The sequence below is a fragment of the Onychostruthus taczanowskii genome, unplaced genomic scaffold, assembly GCF_017590055.1.
Source record: "Onychostruthus taczanowskii isolate IOZ18803 unplaced genomic scaffold, ASM1759005v1 scaffold19, whole genome shotgun sequence".
Lineage (NCBI taxonomy): Eukaryota > Metazoa > Chordata > Aves > Passeriformes > Passeridae > Onychostruthus > Onychostruthus taczanowskii.
In genome coordinates this window covers 9181597-9206888 of record NW_024499128.1, presented here as the reverse complement: position 1 = coordinate 9206888, position 25292 = coordinate 9181597, and the positions used below count along the sequence as shown (strand labels likewise).

Sequence of the window (25292 nt, the reverse complement as noted above, 5' to 3'; positions counted from 1 at the left end):
TGAAGGACCTTTTCAGCTGGAACAAATCTGAACTTTCTCTTTCTGCTGTCAAGCTGCAACCCCAGTAAATCCTAAATGTTTTCAGTGGATTTAGTGACTGCGTAGAGTTAGAGTAATTCAAAAGAAATTCATGTCCTTGCCAATGCCCATTAGTCACACTTGCTGAAATTCTGTCTGCTCTGCTCCTAACACCATCTCAATGCCATCTGGATCCCTTAATAGCATCTTCCCAACACATACGTTTTCTGCTCCATTCAGTATTTTCCTGTTCTGCAATAGCTTTTCCACATGGCCTTGCCCCCTTGGCAGATGGGGCCTCTGTGAGACATGTCCTCATCAGTGATATCCACAGGCAGCCACATAACACAGCTGAGAACATGAAAAACCAATAAAACCAAGATAAAAGGGTGATGGTGGGGGAGTTTTCACTGGTTAATTCCATTGAAAAGCTCTGGACTTAGAGAGACTTTTGGAGTGCCTGGATGCTGTTGAAAATCCAGCAGATTGCCCCCTTTTTTCCTTTTTGAGGTAGGAGCAGCCTTGTGTCATGATCTCAGGTTTTCAGACAGACTGAAAACACACAGTGGGATGTCTCTTGATTCTCACAAGTGGCATTTTAGGAGACCTGAGGCTGTAGGTGGATTTTTTTCCTCCATCCCCCTTCTGATTTGAGATAATGAAACATGCAGTAGAGGCAATATGAAGCTCAGTTTTTAAAAGAGGGAAAATCCATGAGGCTGAGCAAATGCCAATTGAATCTGTATTCTTGCACTAAATTTGATCTTGTGAAAGGTTGCAGAGGTGGCATCAATTTACCTTATGCCTGTGGAGCCTTCAGCTCTTGGTTGAGCTGTCTGATAGAGGAAAATCTTCTAGACAGGTGAAGAGATCTTTGCCAGAGATTAAATATTTTCATGTTTTCAAACCCCTGTATGGAGAAGTTAATGAATTCTTTGGAAATTAACTCAAATGGTTTCTTCCTGTATCATGAAACTTGACAATGGTGTTGATATTTCAGAAAGTAACTGATGTTTCTTCCTTCCTGGTGGCACCAGGCTGTTTGTAGAATAGACACCAGCTTTTAAGGCCAGGTTGGATGGGGCTTGGAGGAATCTGGTTTAGTGGAAAGTGTCCCTGCCCATGGTGGGGAGGCTGGAACTGAATGATCTTTAAGGTCCCTTTAACCCAGACCATTCTGGGCCAAAAATTGAGCTGGTAGATGATTGTGCTGTACCCATGTGTTTCTGTACCCTGCTTTTCATGGTGCTCACACAGATTTGTCTTGGGTTGTTCTGCCTACCTGAAGGTAACTCCAATATGTAACAAGTGGAGGATTGCAAACTGGTGATAAAACAGCATCACATCTCTTGTGCAGGTGTTCCTGGAGAGAAAAGGCACAAGGAGTGTGCACCGAGGCTGCCTTTGTGGCTGCTGGTGCATCCCAAAGCAGAAAGCAACCCTCCCTATACGTGAACTTCATTAAAAAAAAAATGTAAATGAAAAAAATTCAAGTGCCAAGCCAGTAAATATTTTTCAATATTTGACTTCCATATTTTAACCACCAGCTGCAAATGCTTTGCTGTGTTTATATATAGATAGGATTTCCCTTGCTTCTCTCTCTTTGCCATTGGGAAGCGTTTCCCACGGGGCTGGGAAGCAAGGCTGGAATAGCACAAACTGTTTGCTAATGGCTCTGAATGCTTTCCCACTGGAGATCTAGGACACTTAACAGTGTTAAAAATAAGATAGCAGAGGGATAAATGGTGAAAGCACTAGTCAGTCCCAAAATTCTCTTGCCTCAAAGGTTACAGCAGTGTTCTTGTTCCTCAGTGCAGAGGAAGCAGCAGGTTTTGTCTCTGAAGGAGAGCCAGGGAGTGCCCCTGGTTCAATGGGCTGACCTTGCCCAGAGCATGGCAGTCCTACATTGTGTCAGGAAAGAAGGATGCCCCCAAAACTGGGACATTGGGAAGGAGCTGCCACCTGTGGGGTGAGCTCAAGGCCATGCTCATGCTGTGACCCCCAGCTCAGGGGTGCTCCTGAGCCTGTTGCAGGTGGCTCTGGAGAAGAGAAGGCTCCAGAATGACCTTATTGTGGCCTTTCAGTACCTTAAGGGGCTACAAGAGAGTTGAAGAGGGACTTTTGACATGGCATGCAGTGGCAGCACAAGGAGAAATGGCTTCAAACTGACACAGTCCAGGGCTAGAGGGGAAATTGGGAAGAAATTCTTCCCTGTGAGAGTGGGGAGAGGGTTGCCCAGAGAAGCTGAGGCTGCCCCATCCCTGGAAGTCTCCGAGGTTGGATGTGGCTTGGAGCAGCCTGGGATAGGGGAAGGTGTGCCTGCCATGGCTGAGTGGGGAACTAAATGATTTTTACTGTCCCTTCCACCACAAACCATTTCAGGATTCTGTGATATCTGCTGCCTGCCTGGGAGTGCCCCAGGCTTTAAATCACCGTGTGCTCAGCAGCGAGGCACAAAGGGCACAAACAGATTATTGAATCCTAAAATTGCAGGTGAAATAGCACAAAAATGTAATGGCTTGAATCTACCCTCATTACAACTGTGTCTCAGGTCTTGGGGAAGTGTTTTCTGGCTGCTGCTGTGAGTGATTTTCAAAGGGCAACTGAGAGGCCTGATCTTAAACCTCCCCACGGAGACAAGTTCTGCAGGAGATAACAGCAGCGTCACACTACTTGTGAGGCTGGATGGGGAGAAATTTGTTCCCAATTAAAATTCAGCATGTCAAGGATGGAGAAAGTACTGATGAGAGTCCTGTGTCTGGCTCTGACCTTTCAGGAGCTGTTGGGCTGTTGTTCCTCAGAGAAGAGTGTTGCTCTCCTCGTGGCCTGTTCTGCAATCCATTTAGAAATGCATCATTAAAAGCATTAATTCCACTTTGAATTTCCATTTTTCCTGACCTTTTCAGTCTCCTGCTGCAGCATCCTCCTTTGCCACTAGCTTGGTGTCTCTTCTGAAAGTTATTGATGATATTTTTTAATGGCCTGGACAGTGCTAAAGTTGTTCCTCGGCATTTTAGAGGCTTCCAGGAGCAGAAAAAATGAGACTTTATAATATTTGAAAATTGCCAGCAGGGGTCAGGCTTACAAATAATTTAGGCAATCCAAGCTGCATATTTATAAAGGAGACACTTCTGTGCTGAACATGATGTAGATCAACCTGCTTCTATGGAAAAGTTTGGAACTGTTGCCAGATGAATAGGAGAGATGACTTCTTCCTTGTACCTGAAATTGCTGTTCCATAATTTTGGGATATTGGCAGATGGTTCCATACTTTATTGTATGGTGCAAGGATTTTCAGCTTAATTTAGATAATTTAAAAGTATTAAGCAAGATAATTAATTTTTAAGACTATTCTGAGAAAAGGCTCCTGAGAAAATTGAATCCAAAGATCGGTGTTATTCTGTATTAGTTGCACAATTAATCCCAACAAGTTAACATGTGGAAGGGGAGGGTCTTAAAGGAGCATCAGGATTTTGTACTCTGTACTTAAATGCAAACAAAAATTTTGTATCCAATCTTTTTTACATATATCTCCTGCCTAACAAGTTTGATAGAGTTCTCTGAAGGATTCACCAATCACTTGTCTAAGGCTGGTATGGTTGATTTAATGTATTTGACCTTTCAAAAAGTTTTGAGCCAAAGGTCATAAAGAAACTTTGGTGGAACAAAAGAGGAGATTCTTTGTTGGATTGATAAGAATATATGAACCCTGGAGGCCTGGCTGTCCCAGTGTACTGTCTGGGGGTGGCCAGTGGTGGGTACCATGTGAACAGGACAGAACATCGGGGTACCTTGCCAGGAGGCTCTCCTGGCTTCCCTGTGCCTTGTCTCCAGGATTTCCTGAGCCAGAGATAATACAAGATATTTTTTACTTCATGCATTTTTCTTCCATTAATTTGCTTATGTAATACAAAGTTAAAATATGGAAAATCAAAGAATAAATGTCTTCACTATACTGAGGGTTTTCCCACTAGGTCCTAGAATGGTTTTGATTGGGAACTGGGAACTTGTCCAACACAGAAAAGGGGTTTGTGAGTAGTGAGGTGGCAGAGTTTGAGATAATACGAATTTTTTCAGCTTATCAGACATTCAGAATTTCAGAAAAAATCTTAAGATGCTGCTTGAGATGGGAGATGAAGTTGCATGTCAATAATTGCCAAACCCATGCACATAAGAAAAAACACTCTTACTTTTACTCCCACAACAGAGAGCTCTAAATGAGCTGTTGTCATTCAGGAAAGAGATCTGACATTATTGTGAACAGCTTTCTGAAAATATCAGGTAGGTGCTCCATAGTTAAAATACAAGCAGAATGTTAGAAGCTCTTGGAAAGGAAGTTGAGAATAAAGCAGAAATCCTCATTTTACCACTGAATATGTCTGAGTGCTCTTATGTGTAGTTGCAGCTTATTTCATGTCAAAAAGTCTATATAAAAACTTGAAGGAACAAGGAAGAACAATAAAAATATGGAAAATCCTTGGTGTGAAGGAAGACAAAACTGAGATTCTTCAGGAAATAATAGAGGAGGCCTGTGGTGTGGAGAGGGGAGCGTGGTACAATTATTCATGACTTTTCATAGCAGAACTAACGGGCACTCAGTGAAATAATCACATGTGAAGTATAAAACAAACTGAACTAATTTTTCATACAGCACATAATTAAATTGTGGAACTTACTGCCAAGGAGTATTGTGAAGGCCAAAAGTATAAATCAGATCAAAAAGAGATTTGATGCCTCATGGAGGTTTTAGCTGCTGGTGGTTATTAAACATGATGGTCTAGACTCAGTCTGTGGTTCAGAAGGTATCCAAGCTGAACTTGCTTTATATTCAGATTGTATATTTTAATAGACTTTTACAAATTACAGTCTCATCATATAAACGCGTCACTTTTAACCATATGTTTCAGCTGCCTCAGTGGTGCAGTTTTGTGGTACTGAATGCAGGAATAATCTGATACCATTTCTGATTTCATGCTTTACTTGATTATTTGTGGTGGGACTGTGCAGGGACACCCAAAGTCTATTAATTTTCCCTTCTTCTCCAGGTTGAAAATTGAGGAGCTGGAAGCTGAGCGCAGCAAGCTGGCAGAGGAGAACAGATCTCTGGAAATGCAGCTGGAGAAGCTCACTCTGCAGGTAGGAGTGTGGAGGTCCAGAGCAGCTGGAGAGCCTGGCATGGTCCACCAGTGCTCCCAGCATGGAGCTTCCCTCCCCTCAATCTGAGCAAGGCACCTTTGGGCAGCCTGTGCTGACTGCACTGCCACACCTGTGTTTGTGCCTATGCCATCAGAGAGGTTTGATCTCACGTGTAATCACACAGATTCAGTTGTCTTGTTGGATGACTCTCTCTAGGTCTTCTCTTCTTGGAGCCTTAAGAATTGGTCCGTGTTAAGTTGCTCCACCACTAGAAGTTGTCCGTCCCCAAATTCATTCATGACAAAGTGGGAGCACAGACAGGGCAGAACAGGGTGGAGTGGATGGGAAATTTTGAGCTTTGTTCATGTTGAAGTCTCCTCTCTGCTGGTGTCAGTGATGAAAGCAGAGACCACCTCAGCAGGCAGGAGCTTTGCAAGCCAGGAGCCACCAGTGCTGTCGAGGGGATGAGCTGGCAGCACCCACAGATGTGGAGACAGGAGGATGGGAGGTGTGTTCTTTTTGCTGTGCTGCTCTGTGTGGTTTGCCTTTTCCTGGTGCTGTCCTCTAGGGCAGAAGGTGTTCAGCTTTTTACTCGGGATAGATCAGTGAAATCCCACACAAGGGCACCTGCAGCAGAGTAGACTGGCTGTTCAGCTTGTTGTCACCCTAGGAACAGCTTTCCTGTGTAGAGGAAGGGCAGGGGAGTTGCTTCAAGCTTTTGTGATGTTTCCTGTTTGAAAGATGCTGGAGCAAAGAACCTGACCCTGTTGGTTCAATCAAAGCCCACCCACCCTTCTTGAAGAAGGGGTGTTATCTCTTCCTTCTTTTCTCTCTGATGTGCTGAACAATTTGTCATTGTAGCATTCTCTTAATTTTTATTTTTTTGTCTTTATTTTTCCCATTTTTTTGCAAATTGCTTCATGGTAGAAAACCTGCATGAAAGCTGATTTGAAATTACCCAGATTTCAGCCAGACCATTGATTTTATCTTGACACCTATTAGACGTGCATCAAAATTTCTTTTTTTTATAACCCATTCCTGGAGACAGGGGAAGTGACAGCTTTGATAAAGCAGGGAGCTAAGAGCTGCTGAGCATCTCTGCTGAGCCATGTTTAGTGTGAAACCTGTCACCCTGCTCTCCTTTAATTGGGTTTCAGTCATCAGAAGGAGATGAAAGCTTTGGGCTGGTGTTTGGATGCTTAGGTCTCCAACAAACACACAAGCAGCTTTGGTTTCAGGCCAGATTACAGCTCAGGTCATGGTTAATCTGCCTACATGGTCTTAGAGTGGTTGCTGGCTTTCCAAGAAGGCCTGACCAGAGGAATTCCCTATTTTATTTGTGATGTCTCAAAATACCACAAAGATCTGCTTTGTTTGTTCATAAAAAGGTGAACCAAGTGACTTGAGATGCCAAGTCTTGAATAGCAGGTCTAGGAAAGAGAAATCTTTGAGTTAGTGAGCTGAATTCAGGTAATGATGCTCTTCCATCTCCCTTGCCAAGGCTGAGCACGTGGCTTTTAACTCCTTATTTAACAGGAGGTAGCTCCCTCCCCCTGTCTCTAAAGTCTCACTTTACTTGTGTCTTAGAGAACTTGATGCCTAAAGTAGTTTTTTTGAATGAGAGTGCATAGAGAGGAAAGCACAAGTACAGGAATAGGTCAGCTGAATGCTAAAGTGTCAGTATTGATCAGTGTGTGCCCACCTGAATGGCCAAGAACTCCTCAGAGGGACAAACATCAGCCTTCCCAATTTTTATTCACCCTGTGAATCAAATAACTTGACAGGCCAAGCTTAAAATTACTCTTTTTATAAACACATTGAAAGAAGGTTTGTTAGAGTGAGAACCCACAAAGTTAAGGATATGCTTAGAAATTCACCTCTTCTATCAGTGCTGAGCAAATATGCTGAAAATGTCATTATACACTCAGATAAGGTCACTGAAGTATTGCTAGTTTGACATGTTATTTATTCCCACCTCTGAAAGCAATCATTGGGAAATGATGGGTTAAAATAAAGTCTGCATCATGAAGGGAAAAAACCAAGACAAACTACATACAGAAGTCACAAGAAAGTTTTACTGAACAGGAAGATGACTAAAACTACAAAAATGGGAGAAGCGTGGCTTCAAATCAAATAAAGATGTAAGAGAAGGGGCTGACATTAAACCAGGTAGAATGAGGGGGATACCTGACAAATCCTTATCTGCGGCTCTTTCTTGTAAAATAAAACCTCTGACTCCTGGAATTTTATCTACTAAAGGAAAGATATGTAGAAGGGATGTATTTAAGTTGGGAATTTTGCAGAGACAGGTTGTAGAATTAAGGCTCGGAATGCTTTACACTGAACTGAATCTGTTGAGTTCACAAAGTTGTGTTTGGTGCATGAAATCTAGGGAGATACAGCAAGTAATTAATAATTAAAAATGTCAGATTGAATGTATTGAGGTGTGGAGTTTCAAAAATGTTTGTCTCCAAATCACAGAATCATTTAGGTTGAAATAGACCTCAGGTCATTGAAACCAACCTGTGACCTGACACCACCAGACCATGGCACTGAGTGCCATGTCCAGGCTTTCCTTAAACACCTCCAGGAATGGCAAATCCACCACTTCCCTGGGCAGCCCGTTCCAATGTCTGATCTCCATTTCTGTGAAGAACTTCCTCCTCTCACATTAGTCTGTATCTGAATATTGGCACAGGAATTTTGCTGATTTCTGCACAAAAGCCAACTTTGTGAGCAGGGGCACCCTGATGGACTGGGCAGAGAGCAAAGGAGCACCGGGTAGGTGCTTTTGGTGTGTGACTCACACTCCTTGAGCTCAGTATTAGCAAATGAACTAAGGCGCTGATACCTCTCCTCTCCACAGCCATATAACATCTGACATCCTTTTGTATTCTGTTCTAGTGTGGGGACAGCTAGAATTATGCCTGAAGGTGTTTTCCACCTCCACACACCCTGTCTTCCAAAACCCCTTGCCTCTTGACACCTAGCTGCAAGCTGCATTGATTTTCCTTCACTGGTATAAAGACTTTAGCATGGATATCACTCACTGGCCAGGTCTTTACTGCTAATGAAAACCTCAGATTACAAAAACACAGGAGATGTAGAGCTGTAGAGAAGTGACACCTGGTTGAGACTGCCTCCCCAGTGCCCAGGATATTATCTTAAGGAAAATATTTGAAACCCTGGCTCAGGAGAAGGATTCAAATTATATGAAAAGAGTGGGTTTAAACAGAAAATTTTATCTCATCTCCTCTACCCTTCTTCCTTTTGATGAAGCAAAAAAACATTTCCAGGAAACCTGAGCTGCTACTGCTTGGCCCATGGTGGGCAGGCTGAGATTTCAGAGAAAGGCTTGGTTTGTTTATCTGAAATGATCTGGACCATCTTCCAGAGGTGCTGGTGGAAAAGTGCAGCTTGATGCCAGGAACAAAAGAGACTGATCAAATCAGTGCTTTTTGGATAAAGTGGGAGGAAGGAGGTGTGAGGAGTGTTCAATTAGCATTTCTTACTGCTAGGAGCCCTGTGTTTACAGGCAACCAAGCGGATGTGAAGTGTTCCTTATGCAAATACTACTCTCCTGCTTTTCCTGCTCTCCTCTACTCTTCCAGCTGAAGAAGAGATTCTTCAAGGTTGGCTGCTTCAAGGAAGATTGATTAAAATCAGCTGCAGTTTAACTTAATTGGATCCATATGCTTGGAGGGGGAAGCAGGACTAGTTAAAGTCCTCATAATTAGTTCACAGCTGGTTGGTGAGAAAAATGAAACTCCAGTTAGAGTTCAGATAAGTGGATCTGTATGGATAAAAGGCAAGTAGATGGATGGGTTTTTTTACATTGAGATGTGTTTGGGCTTGAAAATCACCTCTAGTCCCATAGCCAAGCTGGCAGCCTAATCCCTTTGAGCATGTGCATGTGTATTTATGAGGATAAATGGAAAAGTCTGTATTTTCTGGCTTGTTTCTGAGTAAAAAGAATCACCTTTGGTGGATACTGGCAGTCAAGAAAAACTGATAGAAAACTGTGAGAGGTCTCAGGAGTAGATAAAACCCAACAAGGGCAGTTTGTCTGTGGGAAAGAGTCATGACTGGGCACAAACTCTGGACTGTCCAGCTTTGACTGCCTTGTCCCTGCTCACAGTAGTAACTGGTTGTGTTTAGCCTCTCTGAGTCAGCAATAAGACAATAACATTCTCAAACGCAGTATTATTCATACCTATTGAAATTATTGATTTTTGTCTATTATTTCAAAGCTCGGAAAGAGCTGACTAACTACGTAGTGTGGGGACAGTCATCAGAAAACTTACCCCAGACAGAAGCTGGAATTTATGTTAAACTTTGCTGTTAGACTGGAAGGGACTGCATTGCCTCTTGTGGTGTCCTTGAGGGAAGTGCCTGCTGGGTTTAGTTTTCCAGAAGTGAGATGTCCATGAATGATAGAAGTGCTGGACATCCACAGCATTCGTGTGTTTCCCTGTCCCCTTATATCTGCAACCCTTGTGGCTGAGCTGGCCTGGCCTCCTCCTTCTTCTAGCACTGTATTTTGAGGGAATAACAAAACATCTGGGAGCTGTACCCCAGGGGAAGGTGGATAGAGAATGTTTCTCCTCTTTAAGCATTAATGACTCATTTTATGGTTAGGGCTTTGGCAGCTGGGTAGTGACTAACTTGGAGTTAAGAACCCAAGGGAAAGCTGAGGTCATTTAACAGTCTAACTGTTCATTTTGTGACCAGTAAAGAATGATGAATGAATCATTTATACTGTTATAAAACTTAAAAGGACATAGACAACCTTTCAAGGTTCTCTAATTGGCCTCTCAAATGCTCACATTCTTCCTGGATTATCTCCATGCCTTCCCTTTTCACAAACTTCCTGTCCTTTTTTCTTCATCTGTGCATGCTGGGTCTGTGTTAGCCTCTGTGGCACAGCTGTTGAAAACCTCACCTAAGCTCAGCTTGCTTTTTTTTTTTTTTTTTTTTTTTTAAGTTTTTTCTAGAAGGCTTCTTTAGCTGGTTCTGGGCAACTCACTTGGCATCTCTTCAGTCAGGTACTGCTTGTGGCAAGGTGTAGGAACAAATTTGCGTGTATTCCAGTGGGACTTAATTATGAGATAGAATAACTGAGAGCATACAGCAGGAGACCTGCAAGGAGAAGATGAAGAGAAGTGCAGGTCCTGGACTGCAGAAGGCTGGATCATCTTGTGCTGCCCCACTCATCCAGTGCATCAAGTTCATGGGAGCATGTGGGAGGGGATGGGGAAAAGAGTGATTTGTGATCCATTCCACAGACTCCTGGATTTGATCAGCAATAAGCTCATCTTTTATAGGCAAAGCTTATCTTCTACATTTCACAGGCAGCAGCAGGTCTGCTCTGATCTAGGGAAGTGTATCTGCTCAAGTGTATGTAGGCAGAGAACACTCTGGGGATCACTCCACAGTTTTGCTCGAAACAGCAATGAAAAACATGAGATAAACAGAGATCATGGGTATTAATTCATGACAGCTCAGAGGTGTGTAATGCTTGCATAAAACAAGGGGACAATATTCATACAGGAAGCTGGCTTTGATTGAAGAAGGGGCCAATGAGTCTGGTTCTGGGATGCCAACAGCAGTGGAGATAGGGTGGCACAGGCAGTAGTGTGCCAGGGGCAGAGGGGCACCGTGGTGGAGTCACCCATGTCCTGGTGGTTGGTGTGGGCAACACCTGTGCTGTTACACCACCTTCACTTCAGTTATCTCTTGAGCTGGGTAGGAGAAGCTAAGTCTGAGCTGCTCTGCTGTGTGGGTGTCCCTGGTGTTCACAGGGAGCTGCTAAGGGGATTGCTAAAGTGGCACCCAAATGAATGGGAGGGAAAAGAGCTTCCCCTATAATGCACCCATAAATTGTGCTGAAAGGATTATATGTGTTATGTGGGAAAAAACACTGTGTATCTCATGCCATGTGGATTAGGTACTGCAGGAAATCCTAGAACTGGTGTAAAATGGGAGGAGTGTAGAACCTGCTGTGATCCTGCCCCTGGGGATTACGTGACACTGAATTAGCTGGGGCTACACAAATATTTGTACGTGTTAATTCTGAATACACTGCTGTTATTAGAATTAACAGATATTAGAAACATTCCACGGGAGCAGAGAGGAGAAGCATAAACACGTCATTTACTTGTAGGTTTGTCATTAGGTGGTTCAAGGAGAAGCTGTTTGATGGCCTTGGTGGCCCTGATAAATGTGATGTGCAAAGTGGATGTCGAAAGAAACAAGGACAGGCACAGAATAGACTTGCTAATGTTTGTTAACATCAGGGACCACGAGTGCATAGGTTCACATTTGTGCAGGAAAATTTTACCAACATGCCCTTTAAAAAATTGTTTTAAAGGAATTCACACATTGAATATTAAACATCTGAAGCTCTATAAATTCTACTGCCAGAGCTGCCACCGTATTGTTTATTTCATGCAGCACCTTTCTCAAAGTTCTGCAGAAACTGATTAACATTTGCATAATACATTTAACACGAAAATCCAGAATAAATTCATTAATGTTCTCCTGCCACTACCCTTGAAAATATCAGCAGCTGTGTGGCATCACAAAGCTCATTAGATGAGCAGAGGGGGAGGAAGGGTGAGCACTGGATTTCCTGAACAGCTCTGAAGCAGGAAAGGTCAGTGCACTGAGTATCAGCACCTGAGCAGCAGCATGGGGAGCTCAGAGCAGGCAGGGAGAGCTGGGCCATGGGAAATGTCCTGCTGGAAAAGGTCGCTGTACCACTACACAGGAAGCATGAACTTTTAGGAGGTGCCATCCATGCTGGAGTAGAAAAATTGAGCACAAAATGCAGATGAGGATGCTGCTACACTAAGGAGGAGGCTGCTCTTACAGCACGTGTGTTCTCAGGGGCAAGCAGCAGGAAGTTTTTCCAGTTCTTCTGTGGTGTAAGAAAGCTGGCTTGGAACAAACCTTGGCTTTCTGAACAGGTGTTGCAGAATAAATGATGATGTTTTAAAAGTCGTGCAAGGCTTGGCTGCACGGCACCAGAGCACTAAATCTGGGGTGTGTGCACTGCCTTCATGGGAGTGAGGGGACAGAGACACCATTGGTACTCTTGTATGGTAAAAAGAGCAACAGTATACAAAAATTAGTCATTCCAGCTACAAGTGCACATTCAAACTCTCAGTTGTGTATTTAAATATCTAACCAAAAACTTAAAATGTGTGCCAGTCAAGTAGCAACTCCAGAAGGCTTCTGTGTGTTTCACTGATCCCCAGAATCACCCCGTGGGTGAATGCCAAGGCTGATGAGACAGAAACAACCATTTTAAAACGAGACTTCACTTTTAAACTCCTCTAATCTTACTTCTCTGACAAAGAAAAAGCAAAGTTTCAGGAAGCAATAAGAGTGACTGTCCCTTTATAGTTTTCTTGTTTTTCTCTGTAGTCATTCAGTGGCACAAATTAGTTTTCAATTGTTCTTTCTTCATTTTCTATTATTTTTCTGCTGCTTTGAATTCTGCTTCCATGTCAGAGAAACAAAACAAAAATGTCATTTAGACCTGTGTAAGGCAAATAATGCTTCACAAGGTTTGTTTACTGAAGCTTTGTGCTTTCTCTCAGACTTTTATGAGTACCATGTCCATGAGTTGCAGCTCTCTCCACGTTAGTCTTTGAGCTTTTCATTATTCATTACCATTTCAGCCTTTGGTTGATGACCCAATTATTTCTGAGTTTTTTGATTAAAACAAAGTAATAGGTCACAGTTTCATGCTGCCCTTGTCTTTGCCATTTCTGTTGTGGTCTGGTTTTGTAAAGTCCAAGCTTTCAGTAGTGTTCTTCAGCAGTTTATTCTTTTGATGCTCTGGTTATGATGCCATATTTTTCCTCTACTTCTTGGTATATGTAAAACTTGACACCATCTCTAGGAGACAAAAGGCCAGGACATGTCACCCAGATTATGGAAAAAAAATAAGCTGGAATTTAATAATATTTTCTCTGAGTGCATGATGAGGGGAAGAGGAAAAATTTGCCTGTTTCATGTCACAGTGAAGAGTGGGCAGTGTTTGTAATGATGTTAAAACACACATGAGGAAATGGGGAGATGCTCTGAGCTGAGGCACTGGTGGGGGTGGCAGTGTGCAGCAGAGAAACACATTTTTGTGTCACCTCTGTCAGGGGGATTCAAGCATGTGAGATGTTGGTACGTTATCTTACACATCCCAGAACTCTTCCCTTTGATCAGCCTGACCTGCCACCTCTGTGACACTTGGAGGCAGAGATTTACATTATAAAAATGGGGTTTCTCTGAAGAATTTCTTCAAATAGTAGGAAGGAAACTCAACGTGCCTCTGTCACTGGATGTGTGGCATCGCCATTCATCTGGCAGTGCAGGCTCGTGGTGTGCCTGGGGGTAAGTGGGGAGAAGTAACACCCCAATAACAGAGCATTTCTGTCAGCACACCCTGAACACAGATCATGATACAGGCCCAAATTTTGCTCAATTTCCATTTGCTGTTGTTTGATAAGACTTTAAAGAGACATGGATCCAAGAGAGACAAGTCAGGAAAAAAGTAATTTTTTTGACAGCTTTCCTAGCTAGATTTGAAAGACAGGTAATAGTGGAATGGAAGATGATGCCTAATTTAGGTAGAAAGGCTGCTCTGTTTAAATGAGGATGGACAGCTGGAGTGGCAGGGTAAGTGAAGTGCTGTGGGAAGAGCATTCCCTTCATATCTTTTTTACAAAATGAGCAGTGCCCCACGAGGGGGTTCTGTGTGTTCAGGAGGATGTCTGGAAAGCCCAGCTGTATTCCATGCAGCTGTGAGGGCTCCCAGGTGATCCATCACAACCGTGCTCACCTGAGCATGGGGCTCAGCTCCATCAGGAATTCTGCTGCATCCTCTGATCAACATTTAAACCCCACATTTCCTAAATGATGCAGCAGCTCTGTGCCTGTTCTTTGCATTTTTGGCAGGACATTTAAAATTAAATAAAAATTCCCTGAAAGCTGTTGTGCATGTTGGACATGACAGAAGATTTTCAGTTGAGATTGTGACCTTTCAGAACAAAGATGCTGCTTTTGAAAAGGGAGTTCATTGTGCTTCTGGCTCTGCTGAGATGAAAAACTTGAAAAACCAGTAACATGAAGGCAGTGCAGCAAGGATGAGCTCTCCAGAGGTCCTCTTGTGTATTTTTGGTTGTCTTCCAGTGGATGCATTCTTCCTCTCTGTGCAGTGCTACCACAGTTCCAATCAGTAGTAATTACAGAAATTCTCTCATTTTTATGAGTAGAGGGATGTGAAAAGCTGTTGACAGCAGTCTGCAAGGGAGCTCAGCTGTGGAGCTGCTTTCCCTCTAGATCCATCACAGCCAGAGCTGCTGACCTTAAGGTGATTTCCCAAGGAGTCAGGGCTTGCTCAGGGGTCAGTCTGTTCTGTGTGCAAGGAAAGGTGTGATTAGATATGTGTGAGCTCTTATGATTAATATTAACATGGTGGAGCTGCCTGAACATTTAAATACAACACTGGGAAATTTAATTTTTTTATATAAGTATATATATGTTTGCAGGTTATTATTAGAATGCGTGTCACTGTATTTAAATGTAGACATGACTTGATATAGATGGGTGTAAAATAGGACTATCACAGACATTAGCTCAACAGAATCCAGTTGGAGTGTGGTCAGAGGGTTGGCAGGGAGGGAAATGCCTGCTCAGGAGGGAGAACAGACAGTGGGTGTGGGCTGGGGCTTCTTCCTTGGATCTCCTACAACCAGCATGTCAGACTGTGCCCATCAGGCTCACAGAAGCTGAAATGAAGGAGGGAGCAGTATTGGAGACATTCCTTAGGATCCTCTTCAGGTGATGGGGGATAGGAATAGTGGTTGTATGACATGAAATGGTTTCCCCAGTGCTGCCAAGTGGCTGTGCCATGGTGGCTCATAGACAGTAACTTCTACAGCCAAACAGTTTGAGGATTTGACTTTCCTGCTTTCTCAAGGTCTCTGACATCTTCTGAGTGTGATGCTTCTGTTTGACACTGCTTAGAGGACAGATCTGTGTCTGTATCTGGAGATTTTTGTGTGGTCCATTCTCTCAAGCATCCTAGAGAAAAAAACCACTGGACATGCTGCAAACAGACCTGTCGGTCAATTTACCAAGTGTATTGCTCCTAAGCCTACCCTCTCATCCTTCCCATTGTAGTTCCTTGGCTGTTTCGTTCAACTTAATGCTCTTTACTGATGTTTTCTGCTTCCAGGGGATCAAAAAGATAGTCTGAGTCCTTTAGATATGTGTGAAAGTTAGAGATGATGCCCTTCTACCAGTGTATTCAATGATAACTTGAAAACTCATGTCTGGGCAAGGCTGCTTCTGAAGTATTTATTTCTTCAGGCAGGCAGCTCAGGATAATGTTGAATTTGCTGGTTGGAGCAGTTAACTCAAAGCTGTTCACAATCCAATAGATTGCCCCATAGCCATTCCTCTTATTGTTTCAGTTTATCCACAAATCTCTCTTACTCTTGTAAAATTGAAATGAAGATGAGATGACTGTCCCCATCTGAAAAGATTTCAGTGCTGCTTGAAGTCTCCTTGCACTGGCAGAAAAAACAATTGAGCTTTGAGTTTGAACTGAGAGACAGATAAGATCACCAGGAGATTTCCACAGCAAATGCAGAATATATTCTTCTCTAATGGATTCTTAGTGCTGTCTGGCAAGTAATTGAATTGCTTTGGTATGAAGGGAGAGGGGACTGGGTTGGGGTTTTTTGGTGTTTGGTGGGTTTTTTTTAAAGATCCCAAATTTTGTGAAGATAGGAAGTAAGCCATGCTTTCTCTGCATGACACAGGATGTCTGTCAGACATGGGGGAAGCTAATTAAAATGTCACAATATGTACATGAGGGTGATGAGGCAGAAAAGACCGATCACTTCCTTGGTTCTAGGAATTTGTCTGTGTCCCTGCTTCTATCTACTCACTGTGAAATCCACAAGTAATTCATGCTCTGGGGGTAGGAATGAGGCCACTGGGTAAATCTGGCCTCTCTCCCTCTCTCTCTCTCACTGGAATAAAGCAGAAAATAAATTAAATCCATTCTTGCTCTGCTGCAATTACTAAGGCAGTCTCACTCCAGCTGGGTGACAGCAAAGATGCTGGTTCCTGCTGGCCCATCGTAGCCAACACTGGTGCGCTCTGCCAGAGCACCAGGGCTAGCAGAGGTTAGCACTGGGGCAACTGGGAGGGTTCCACAGCCAATCTGTTTCAGTGCACAGCATCTGAGGGGACAGAAGCAAAGCAGCATCTGCCTCTTTCCCATCCTTTTGTTTAAAAGTACGAAGTATGTCCTGGAAAGCCAAGGGAATGATGGAGAGAGATAATAACACCCCCTTTGGTGTATTCTTTGGAAACACTCAAATGGCCAAGAGGTGGTCCAAGCCTTACAGCCTGCATCAATGAAAACCACTGAACAACATCAAAATGTAGGGAAAAAAAAAAAAAAGAAGGATGATCATCAGGGAAATTGCTATAATGGTAAGATAATTAGAACACAGAATGATTAACATTAGTCAGTCTGCTGCATTGGCAAGGACTTTGCAAGTTGACATAATGGGCCTCTTCCATATCAAACGTGCAGTTTTCAGCATTCAGTTTAACACTTTCATGTGACTTTAACAGAGTTCACAGCTGAAACAAGCATTTCATGCTCATGTAATGTTGCACAGTACCTTTCCTCTCCTGTGGCTACTAGAAGGACCTTATCTTTTTTTCCTTTTGTGCCTAGTGATACTGAAGGATAAAAGCTACTCTCACCATGGAATTCTTCTACATTGTTTTGAATGACAGCTTGACATGAATTCCTGGGCATTTTCTTCCTGTAGTGCCTGATGGAAATGAACTTCCCTAGAAAAGAAATTCTGAAATTTCAGAACATGGTTTTCTTCTTCTCGAGGAGAAAATACAGGGACTCAGGATATCATATACCGATATTAAAAACAAATACTTTTATAAAGTCTACTTTAAAGTAGGGTCAGAAGACCCTCTCTGTTTATCATCTTTAATATTTGCAGATCCCTCCTGCCAGCCTTTGTGTGTGGGCTCTTGGATTTGCCAAAACTAAACTGGTGCAAGAAATAAGATTTAGCACCACATTTAATAGCTGGTTTTGTAGCCTGATTGAGTCTGGAGCAAAACCTGGAATGCAGAATGACCTCAGTGGTCCCCATCTCTAGCGATCATTGCTGACCAGTAAACATTTGTTCTCCTTTGATTACTACCAACCCTACTGGCTCATGCATGGACCAGGGCACTGGATGTTTTGTCTCCCTCCATTGTCCCAGGATCTGCAGTGGCTTTCTGCTTGCTGTGCTTAGACACGGGCTGCTGTCTGGTGTTTGTGCTGGGGCACTTCTGGACACCACAATCTTTCCCCCACCTCTGCATGTACTGAGATCAGGGACATCCTTCATTGCAGCTGCTAAAATCTGCTGGTGTGCTATGGCAGAAAACCTCTTGATCTCAGTAGTGCTTTTCTTTTTTTCTTGTACCCCTTTACTACGAAAATAAAGCATCTTTTTTTCTGTAAGATGTTGGAGAGCACAGTGCCCAAGCCCCCCTCTCTGCTCGGTGCAGGGCCCTCGGAAAGGAATTGCAGTCACGCAGCTGTGCAGTGAATATGGAGAGGGTGTTTGGTGTGGTTGGTATTTTGTGGATTATTTTCTCGCTCCTTCTGACCCTACCTCAAATGAAATTCCTGCACTTCATCCTTCCTCTGGGCTGGGCAATCAGCAGCTCCGATCGAGGGCTGGAAGGAGGCAGTGGTCAGGCATACAAAGCAGCTGTATTAGGGCTGAGCAACCAGGACTAATGGGGAGCAAGGCCGGGAGCAGAGACAGAAATATGGCAGAATAAGATTCATTAGGGATCACATTCAATAACTGTAAAATGATGAGAAGTTTATGATCAAAGGCTTACTTCGAGCATTTTAATGACATAGTCATTTAATCCGTTTAAAGCAGATAGATAAGGAGTTAAGTGAAATCTACAGCAGCTGCCTTTCTGAGCTGTTTATGAACCTGTTCCAGGCTACAGATCACTGTGAAAGGCACAGGATGGATGCTTGCTGTAATAATTGAATAGTATATAACGGGCTACAGCCTTTATGGGCTGATTTACATATGAGGTTGGTAAAACTTAATGCAAACACTTGTGGTTAATGTTATTAGTGTGCGTGGTTCCTCAGTTATTTTTAATGTGTGTGCTACTAGCAAGAGTATGGGATGAAGAAAAGAGCAGAGTTATTTAAAACCCTTTCTGTGCCAGGATATTTAATTCCCAGTGGGTGTATCTCCTCTGGAAGTAACATCAGTATAGGCTGTTCTGGTGACAAGATTCAGATGGGCTCTGACACTCAAACCACCAGGTCATCAGCCATAGGAATTATACATCTGAAAAAACCCAGGAGGGTCAAGGGGGCACACAAATTCTTTCCCATCTTTTCCTCCTACTGTTGCACTTTTGCCACCCTCTGTCTCTCTCTTGGGGACCTTCCTTGGTTAGTTAACTTCCTTCCCAGCTTCTCTTGACAAACACTTAAAAACTCTGATGGGACAGTTGGTGGAATTTTGCCGCCTGTGCCCACAGAGTACAGCTCAACTCAGTCCCTCATCCTCACAAGCTTTTAGCCTCCTGGACATCACAAACTACAGCTGAAGAGCTGCATATGCCTGTGGACTGCACATTTTTCTATTTCTCAGGTATTCAGTCTCCCCTTCCAAACTCTCTGAACACACACATGGGTTTATAACAGCACTGACAGCTCCTACATCCCCCCTACTCCTTCCCTTCCCTTCGATTAAACCCTTGGTCCCGTGCACACACTGCTGTGGAGAAGCAAGCAGAGGGGGCTCTTTCTCTACTCACAGCTCGAGGCTTGTTGAGCTGCTGGAAGCAAAGTAGTTGCTGCTGCTGCATTGTTTAAGGCCATGTTACAGCCCTGGCTGTGCGTGATGCAGACACGGGATCAGAGCTGCTATCGAGCGGGGAGAATTTCCCAGGGCTCCTGGCCATCTTGTTTTCTACTTATACAGAAAGTTGCTGTCCCGCAGTGGTATCGATTAGTTTTAAAATAGGGAGGTGATAAATGGAGATTTCAGGTGGTTCTGGTCAATGTGACTGCAAGGGATGGAGCCATTTAAATCGAGTCTGGAATATCTTACCTTACCTCATGCTGGTTTTCTTAGGAGGGATCTGCTTATGGCTAAGAGGAACAGTGTGGTCCCATGGAGGGGCCTTCACAGCTCTCTTCACTTGTGCTTTGCACAGAAACCACCTGCATCCTCTTCCTCCAGCTACTCTCCCCCACACCAACTCCCTTTTTTCTGCAGTGTTTGGGATGCCTGTCACAGCTGCTCAAAGGCTGCTGCATGTCTGAGAGACCAGCCAAGGCTGAAGGTTACAAATCCCTTGCAGCATCCCCTGGCAGCCAGGTTATAGATCAGGGTTTAGGCAATCTTGGGTCTGCTGTCAATCTGCATGTTCTCATTTCCTGAAAGAGAATTGGGAAATATTTGTCTGGTTTGAAAATAAGTAAAATTTGTCTTTTGAAATGCTGGCACTAGCAGACAAATCTCTCATTACTCCCCTCCCCTGTTGCTCCCTGGTGTTCCTGTGTTTTTTCAGCTACCATTCCTTCTCAAGAGCTTAGAGACTGAGCACTTGAGAGTTCACTTGTAGAAAGTAATATACAAAAAACTGGATTTTAATTCATCTTCTGCCTTCAAGTACCTTGTTCTTTGAGGGTGCTTTTTGTACTCTATTTACACATGACTGTTTCAGTGGTGTTAATGCTTTGGACTGGCAGCAGCTGCCCAGATGAGAACTGACAGTGCAGCACAGTCACTTACCCATAATAAGAGGAGTTCTCCACCCCCAACCCTGTATCAGGAACACTGGAACAAGTTTTTAATCTCTTGAATGCAAAGGTTGTCTGGTCTCTGTGGTAGCACAAAACCCATCCCTGACAGAAGCCCAAATTAGCAATAAGGTTGTTGCAAGCAAAAAATCTCAGAATTCAGGCTCTCTTCTTCAGTCATTTATAAATATTTGGTCAGTTAAGGTTATGTCTGGAAAAGTAAAACCTCCATGATCATGAGGGGGAGAGGCAGGAGAGAAAGCTCAGCAGCAGCAAGAGGAAGATGGTGCCAGAGCAGAGCTGGGGATGTGGCTGGGTTATTGGCAGTGCACGGGTCTGGAAGGCAGGAGGTGATGCCACTTCCAGCTCTGTTGTGGGTGTGACTGAGTGTAAGTTATCTCAGTGATTCTGTGGATCTGTAGATAACATCCCTTAAGAGCTGGGGATGTGGCTGGGTTATTGGCAGTGCACGGGTCTGGAAGGCAGGAGGTGATGCCACTTCCAGCTCTGTTGTGGGTGTGACTGTAAGTTATCTCAGTAATTCTGTGGAGTCTGTAGATAACATCCCTTGAATGTGGTCACTTGTGCTGTGAAGGAGATGCTCAGGCCCATGGCCACAGCAGTACCTGTTGGCACAGTGTGGTTTGGAGATCACAGAGGGAGGGAAACAATTCAGAAAGAAAAAGGTTTTGCAGTAACACATTTCCTTTGAGCATCTATTCCACCTGTCCAAATCTACCAGATTTGGTCCGTTGTCAGATTATGGCACAGTTAAATTTACCTGGAGCAGCTGTGGACTTCTTTGGGCACAGCTGGCTGATCTTCACAGAGGTTACATGGACTGCCCTGCCTGGTAACCCAAAATTTGCTGACCATCTCACCTGGTAGAGCAGCACTCCTTGTTCTTTTCCATTTTTTTCCATAGGAGGCTATCTCATTTTACAGCTTTTGAGAGAGGCAAACACATTTGTGTGTGGTTTAACTTAATATACAGGCTGCAGAGCTGAAGTGAAGGCACTGATCAGTTCTTACAGTTGAGATAACATTCAGAAAACAAATTAGAGTTTGCGGTTGGTACGGATCCAGGCAGAATTCATAAAATTGAATAGTATTTTCAAGTTGAATGTGGACAAGCTTATTACGGATGCAGAGAAACCAGGCATGTACTGAGGAACTAGAGATATTTGTGATTTTTTTTTTTCTTATTAGTATAGAGAGGCAACCATGTTATGGTCTCCTGTATTGGTAATTTGGGTTAGAATTACTGGCAGTAAGGAGGTAAGGAGGTACTTGGGGGGAACAAAGCCTGAGAGTAGTGGCCTGGCTTTTATCTGTTGCAGAAGACCAGTGTGCAGCTGGCTGGTGAAGCTGGCTTTCCCAGTGTGGCAGCTCATGATGTTCCAGGTCTTTCCTGAGGGCAGAAGCATAATTTTTTATCTGTCTGAAACTGTGCTTGAGGCACATGAAGAACCACAGTCATGTTGTTGTTACTGTGACTCATGCATGCTGGAGCAGAAATAATATGGGATTACAGGGGGAAACTGTACTTTTTCAAGGTGTTTGCTTTTCTGCTCCCCTTCCACTCTGCAATCCTTCAGGTGCCCCCCCAAAAGTGCTCAAGACTTCATGTCAGGTGCTGCCTTCACAGGGCAGCTGTGGGAGCTGGGTGGGAGACTGGGGATGTTGGGTGGAAATGGGAGAGATAGTTTGTTAAAGGTTCTTTAATGAGGGTGGACACATGTGCTGAATGGTTGTTTTACAAAGTATGTGTACACGTGGTCAGGGGTATTGTAGATGGAGGTGTGTTTGTGTTTTGTGACTTGTAGAGCTTTCACATCTTAATCCATCTTTGCTTCTCTCTTCATCATCTCCCAGAAAAGTAGTTCTTAAATTGGCTTTACTCCCTTTAGATCAGGATAGACACTCCCTAATGTAAAGCCTAGCAATCAAAAAAGATGGCAGGTGACAAATCTGTTTCCGTTCTCTGATTTTTTTTGCACTCTTAAACACCAAATAACCCTTGTAATTTTCCAATGAGCTGGATCACATCTGTATGGATCAGCATCTGCACGTTCAAGTTGTCGTTATGACTGTGAGAAAGACATTTCCTTCAGGGGAAAAAAGCACAATTTCAGTGGCTGGGTCTTAAGCGTCATTCTGATTTTCCATCACCTGAGGATTTGAGCAGCCCTGCCGCTCTGGAATATTGAAATGAACATAGATTTGAAAGTATTTTTATATTTAGAGGCATTGATTCTAATATAATTTCTCTACAAATTAAAACTCTCCTTGAAAAAGATTAAACTGTCAGTGATAACATCTAAGTTCTTGTTATGTCTAAGAGGAATAAACGCTGAAGTTACAGAATTGTCTGGAGGCTTATAAAGTAAGAGGGGGAATTAATGATGTGAGAGAGAATGGATAAAAGTATTGGATAACACTTTTTTTTTGAATTGGGGGAATTGGAATGAGTTGAATTAAGAGGTTTATGGCCAAAAAGAATACCCATTAGTCTGATATAACACAAAAATACAGTTTTAAGAGAAATCTGCCCAGTGACTTGTGGTGGCTCCATAGACTCCTTTTAATAAGATATCAAATATTGATTTAAAGACACTAAGTAACAGACAATGTATTGGTTTCCCTGGTTAGCCATCCCTATTAAAGATATATATTATTTCCATTTCATTGGCTTCACCATGAAGTGAAGCTATCGGGTTCTCTTTATGCTTTTGTTTGCTGCATTAAAGAACCATTTAGTGTCAGATTTCTACCGAAAACTCAGATCAAATTGCTTCTGCCTTCTCCATAGCAAATGAAATAGTTTGATTTCCATTAATTTCTCAGTGGAAGGTGTGTTTTTTCAGACCATGAATCATTCATGGAAATCTTCTCACCACTTTCCTTAATTTTCAACAACACTCTCACTCCTGTGCACCTCACCTGGGTGTGTTATCACTGTGGGGGTCTCATCAGCACTGCCTTCAGGGACAGTATTGTTTCTTAGTCCTTCCTACTCAATGATACATAAAGATTCTGGCTGTTCCTTGGTTTTTTTTCTCCCCACAGCATTAAGTTAGAGGTAACCCTTAGTTATTAACTGTGGCCTCCTCACAGACACTCTCCCAGAAAGTACCCGCTGTGTTTTGTGCCTGAGACTGCTCTGCTCTCTGGGATCTCTCACAGTGCATTTGAATTCATGGGAAATGATTGTGCCTGGCACAATCAGATTTCTAAGCTATCTTTGTGGGCTTTATTGTTTGCTACAATTCTGCCTTTGTGTTATCTGCATATTTTAGTAAGGTTTTATTATTTTCTTATGTATCTTAGAGAATGTGTACTGCATACGATCGGCCAGAGAAGCAATTCTTGTTGGAAAAGTAACAGTGAAATGTCACTATTAGTTCACCAGCTTTTGGGCCATTTAAAAACTGCCATAGTCTGATTTTGCATCATGCTGGTTTTAAAAGAAAATGCGATTTTGATATTGAGGCAAATATATTACAGAATTCCTATTCTGTTGTGTCAACACAGTTATCTTAGTTAACTAGACTTGAAATCTCTTCAAGTCTGTTTGACAAGACCTGTTTTCCATGAAATTGTGTTACTTGCTTTTTCTGATATTTTCTCCTAATGGACTTATGTATCAGCCCTGTCTTGTGAGTTAAGGAGATTCAGTTTGCTGCATTCTGGAAGCTTCATGAAAAGCGAACAAGGCAGCAGATAACTCGATCTGTATGAGGCGAGCTGGTTAATCTCATTTTTCAGTCTTCACAGTCTATTCACCAGCCTGTGCTGTCTCATTCTGACTGCAGTAAAACGTGCAGATCAATACTGCCAATGGGTGATTAGCAATTTGCAAACTCCAGTAAGTGAATACATCCGAGTCAAGGTTTGATGTTGGAGAAGAAAGTGGAGGAGGAGTGATTGAGTGGGCTGAAATAATGAAAACGGATATTTCCTCTCAAGTGAAATGCAAGCATTGTTGAGCTCTGTTAGGCAAGACGATGGCAGAGATTTGTACTCCTTTCACAGTGATTACAGAAAATAATATTTTTTTCTGAAATCACTAACATCAAATGTGCTTTTCCCTTATCACCCCTCTTGATCTTTTTTTTCCTCTGCTGTTGACCTGCTGGAGGATAAAAATGTCTAAATGTATGCAACTGAGATGTTTATCGTTGTTCTTGAGGCCACTTTTTGCTGGTTCAGTCAAATGAATTCCAAGGTGCTTGTCTACTTCTCAGTTTCAGGCAGAAAATCCCTGCTTTCTGTCAGTATATTCCATACCAAAGACAATTTTGGGGTTCTGCTCGTGAAAATAGCTCAATAAATACCTTTAGTTCCCTTGGAGACCCTGTACCACCAAAGAGTGCAGCTGAAGTAGCAGTAATTTTAAGGTATTAAAAACAAAACAGCTAACTGAAATATGGAAAAGGACCAGGTAGTTCCTACAAGGAAGGAAAATTACATTCTCCCTAGCAAATGTGATCTGACCCCTGAAATTCAGGGTGACTGTGTGCTTAAAGATGCCATCTGAAAATCTGTGGTTAGAGAAGTACAGGAAGGCTCTCTTTCAGGTTTGCTCAGGTGAAGCTGAAAAGATTCCTTCTCATCTGCAGCCAGGCTGTGTTTCCAAGTTATGCATGTGTTGTCTAATTAAAATTTAATGGGAAAGAAGTAACTACCACAGTGCAGGAGCATGTTGTGGTAGCTGTAGTATAAGGCTGAGCTGCCCTCTCCTCCCTGGATTGTTACACAAAGGCTGGAGAACTGGGCTGTCACTGAGAAACACCAGAAATGTAGAATTTCCCCATATCCACTATTTTCTTTCATAAAAATGCTGTGATGTATGTTGGCAATGAGGAAAGTGATGATAAAAATCAAAGCCTGAGTTTTATACAGCAGGAAGTATTGTGTTTTGAAGGAGGTTTTGTAGGGTTTTAACAGTTTAGAGATTGACCTGGCAGTCATAATTCTGGGAAAACCTGGCACTGAAATTTAAAATCATTGCCCCTTCACATCTCTGTGCAAAATGTGCTGGTTGCTCTCCAGTCCATTAGCACAGTGACGTAAAACTGGTGAAATAAAATCAAACTGGAGGCAGGACAGTTGTATTTCAGACCATTAAGTCATGCACTGAGGATTGGATAGTTGTGTCTACTAAAGATATGTCAAAGTAAATTCAAATTGGGTTTGGCTCAACTTTGCAGCAGTCTAAGCCTGAATAAGGAAAATGTGTTGTTGG

General features: G+C 42.9%; 1 protein-coding gene across 2 annotated transcripts in view; it reads left to right on the top strand.

Annotated features, from left to right (window-relative positions):
* MAD1L1 (mitotic arrest deficient 1 like 1) overlaps positions 1–25292 on the top strand; it is a 350409-nt gene that overhangs the window by 189051 nt on the left and 136066 nt on the right. For both annotated transcript variants that reach the window (XM_041401934.1, XM_041401935.1), the window contains exon 15: positions 5064–5154. In XM_041401934.1, coding sequence (XP_041257868.1) covers positions 5064–5154 — 91 coding nt within the window. The remainder of the gene's footprint in view (positions 1–5063; positions 5155–25292) is intronic.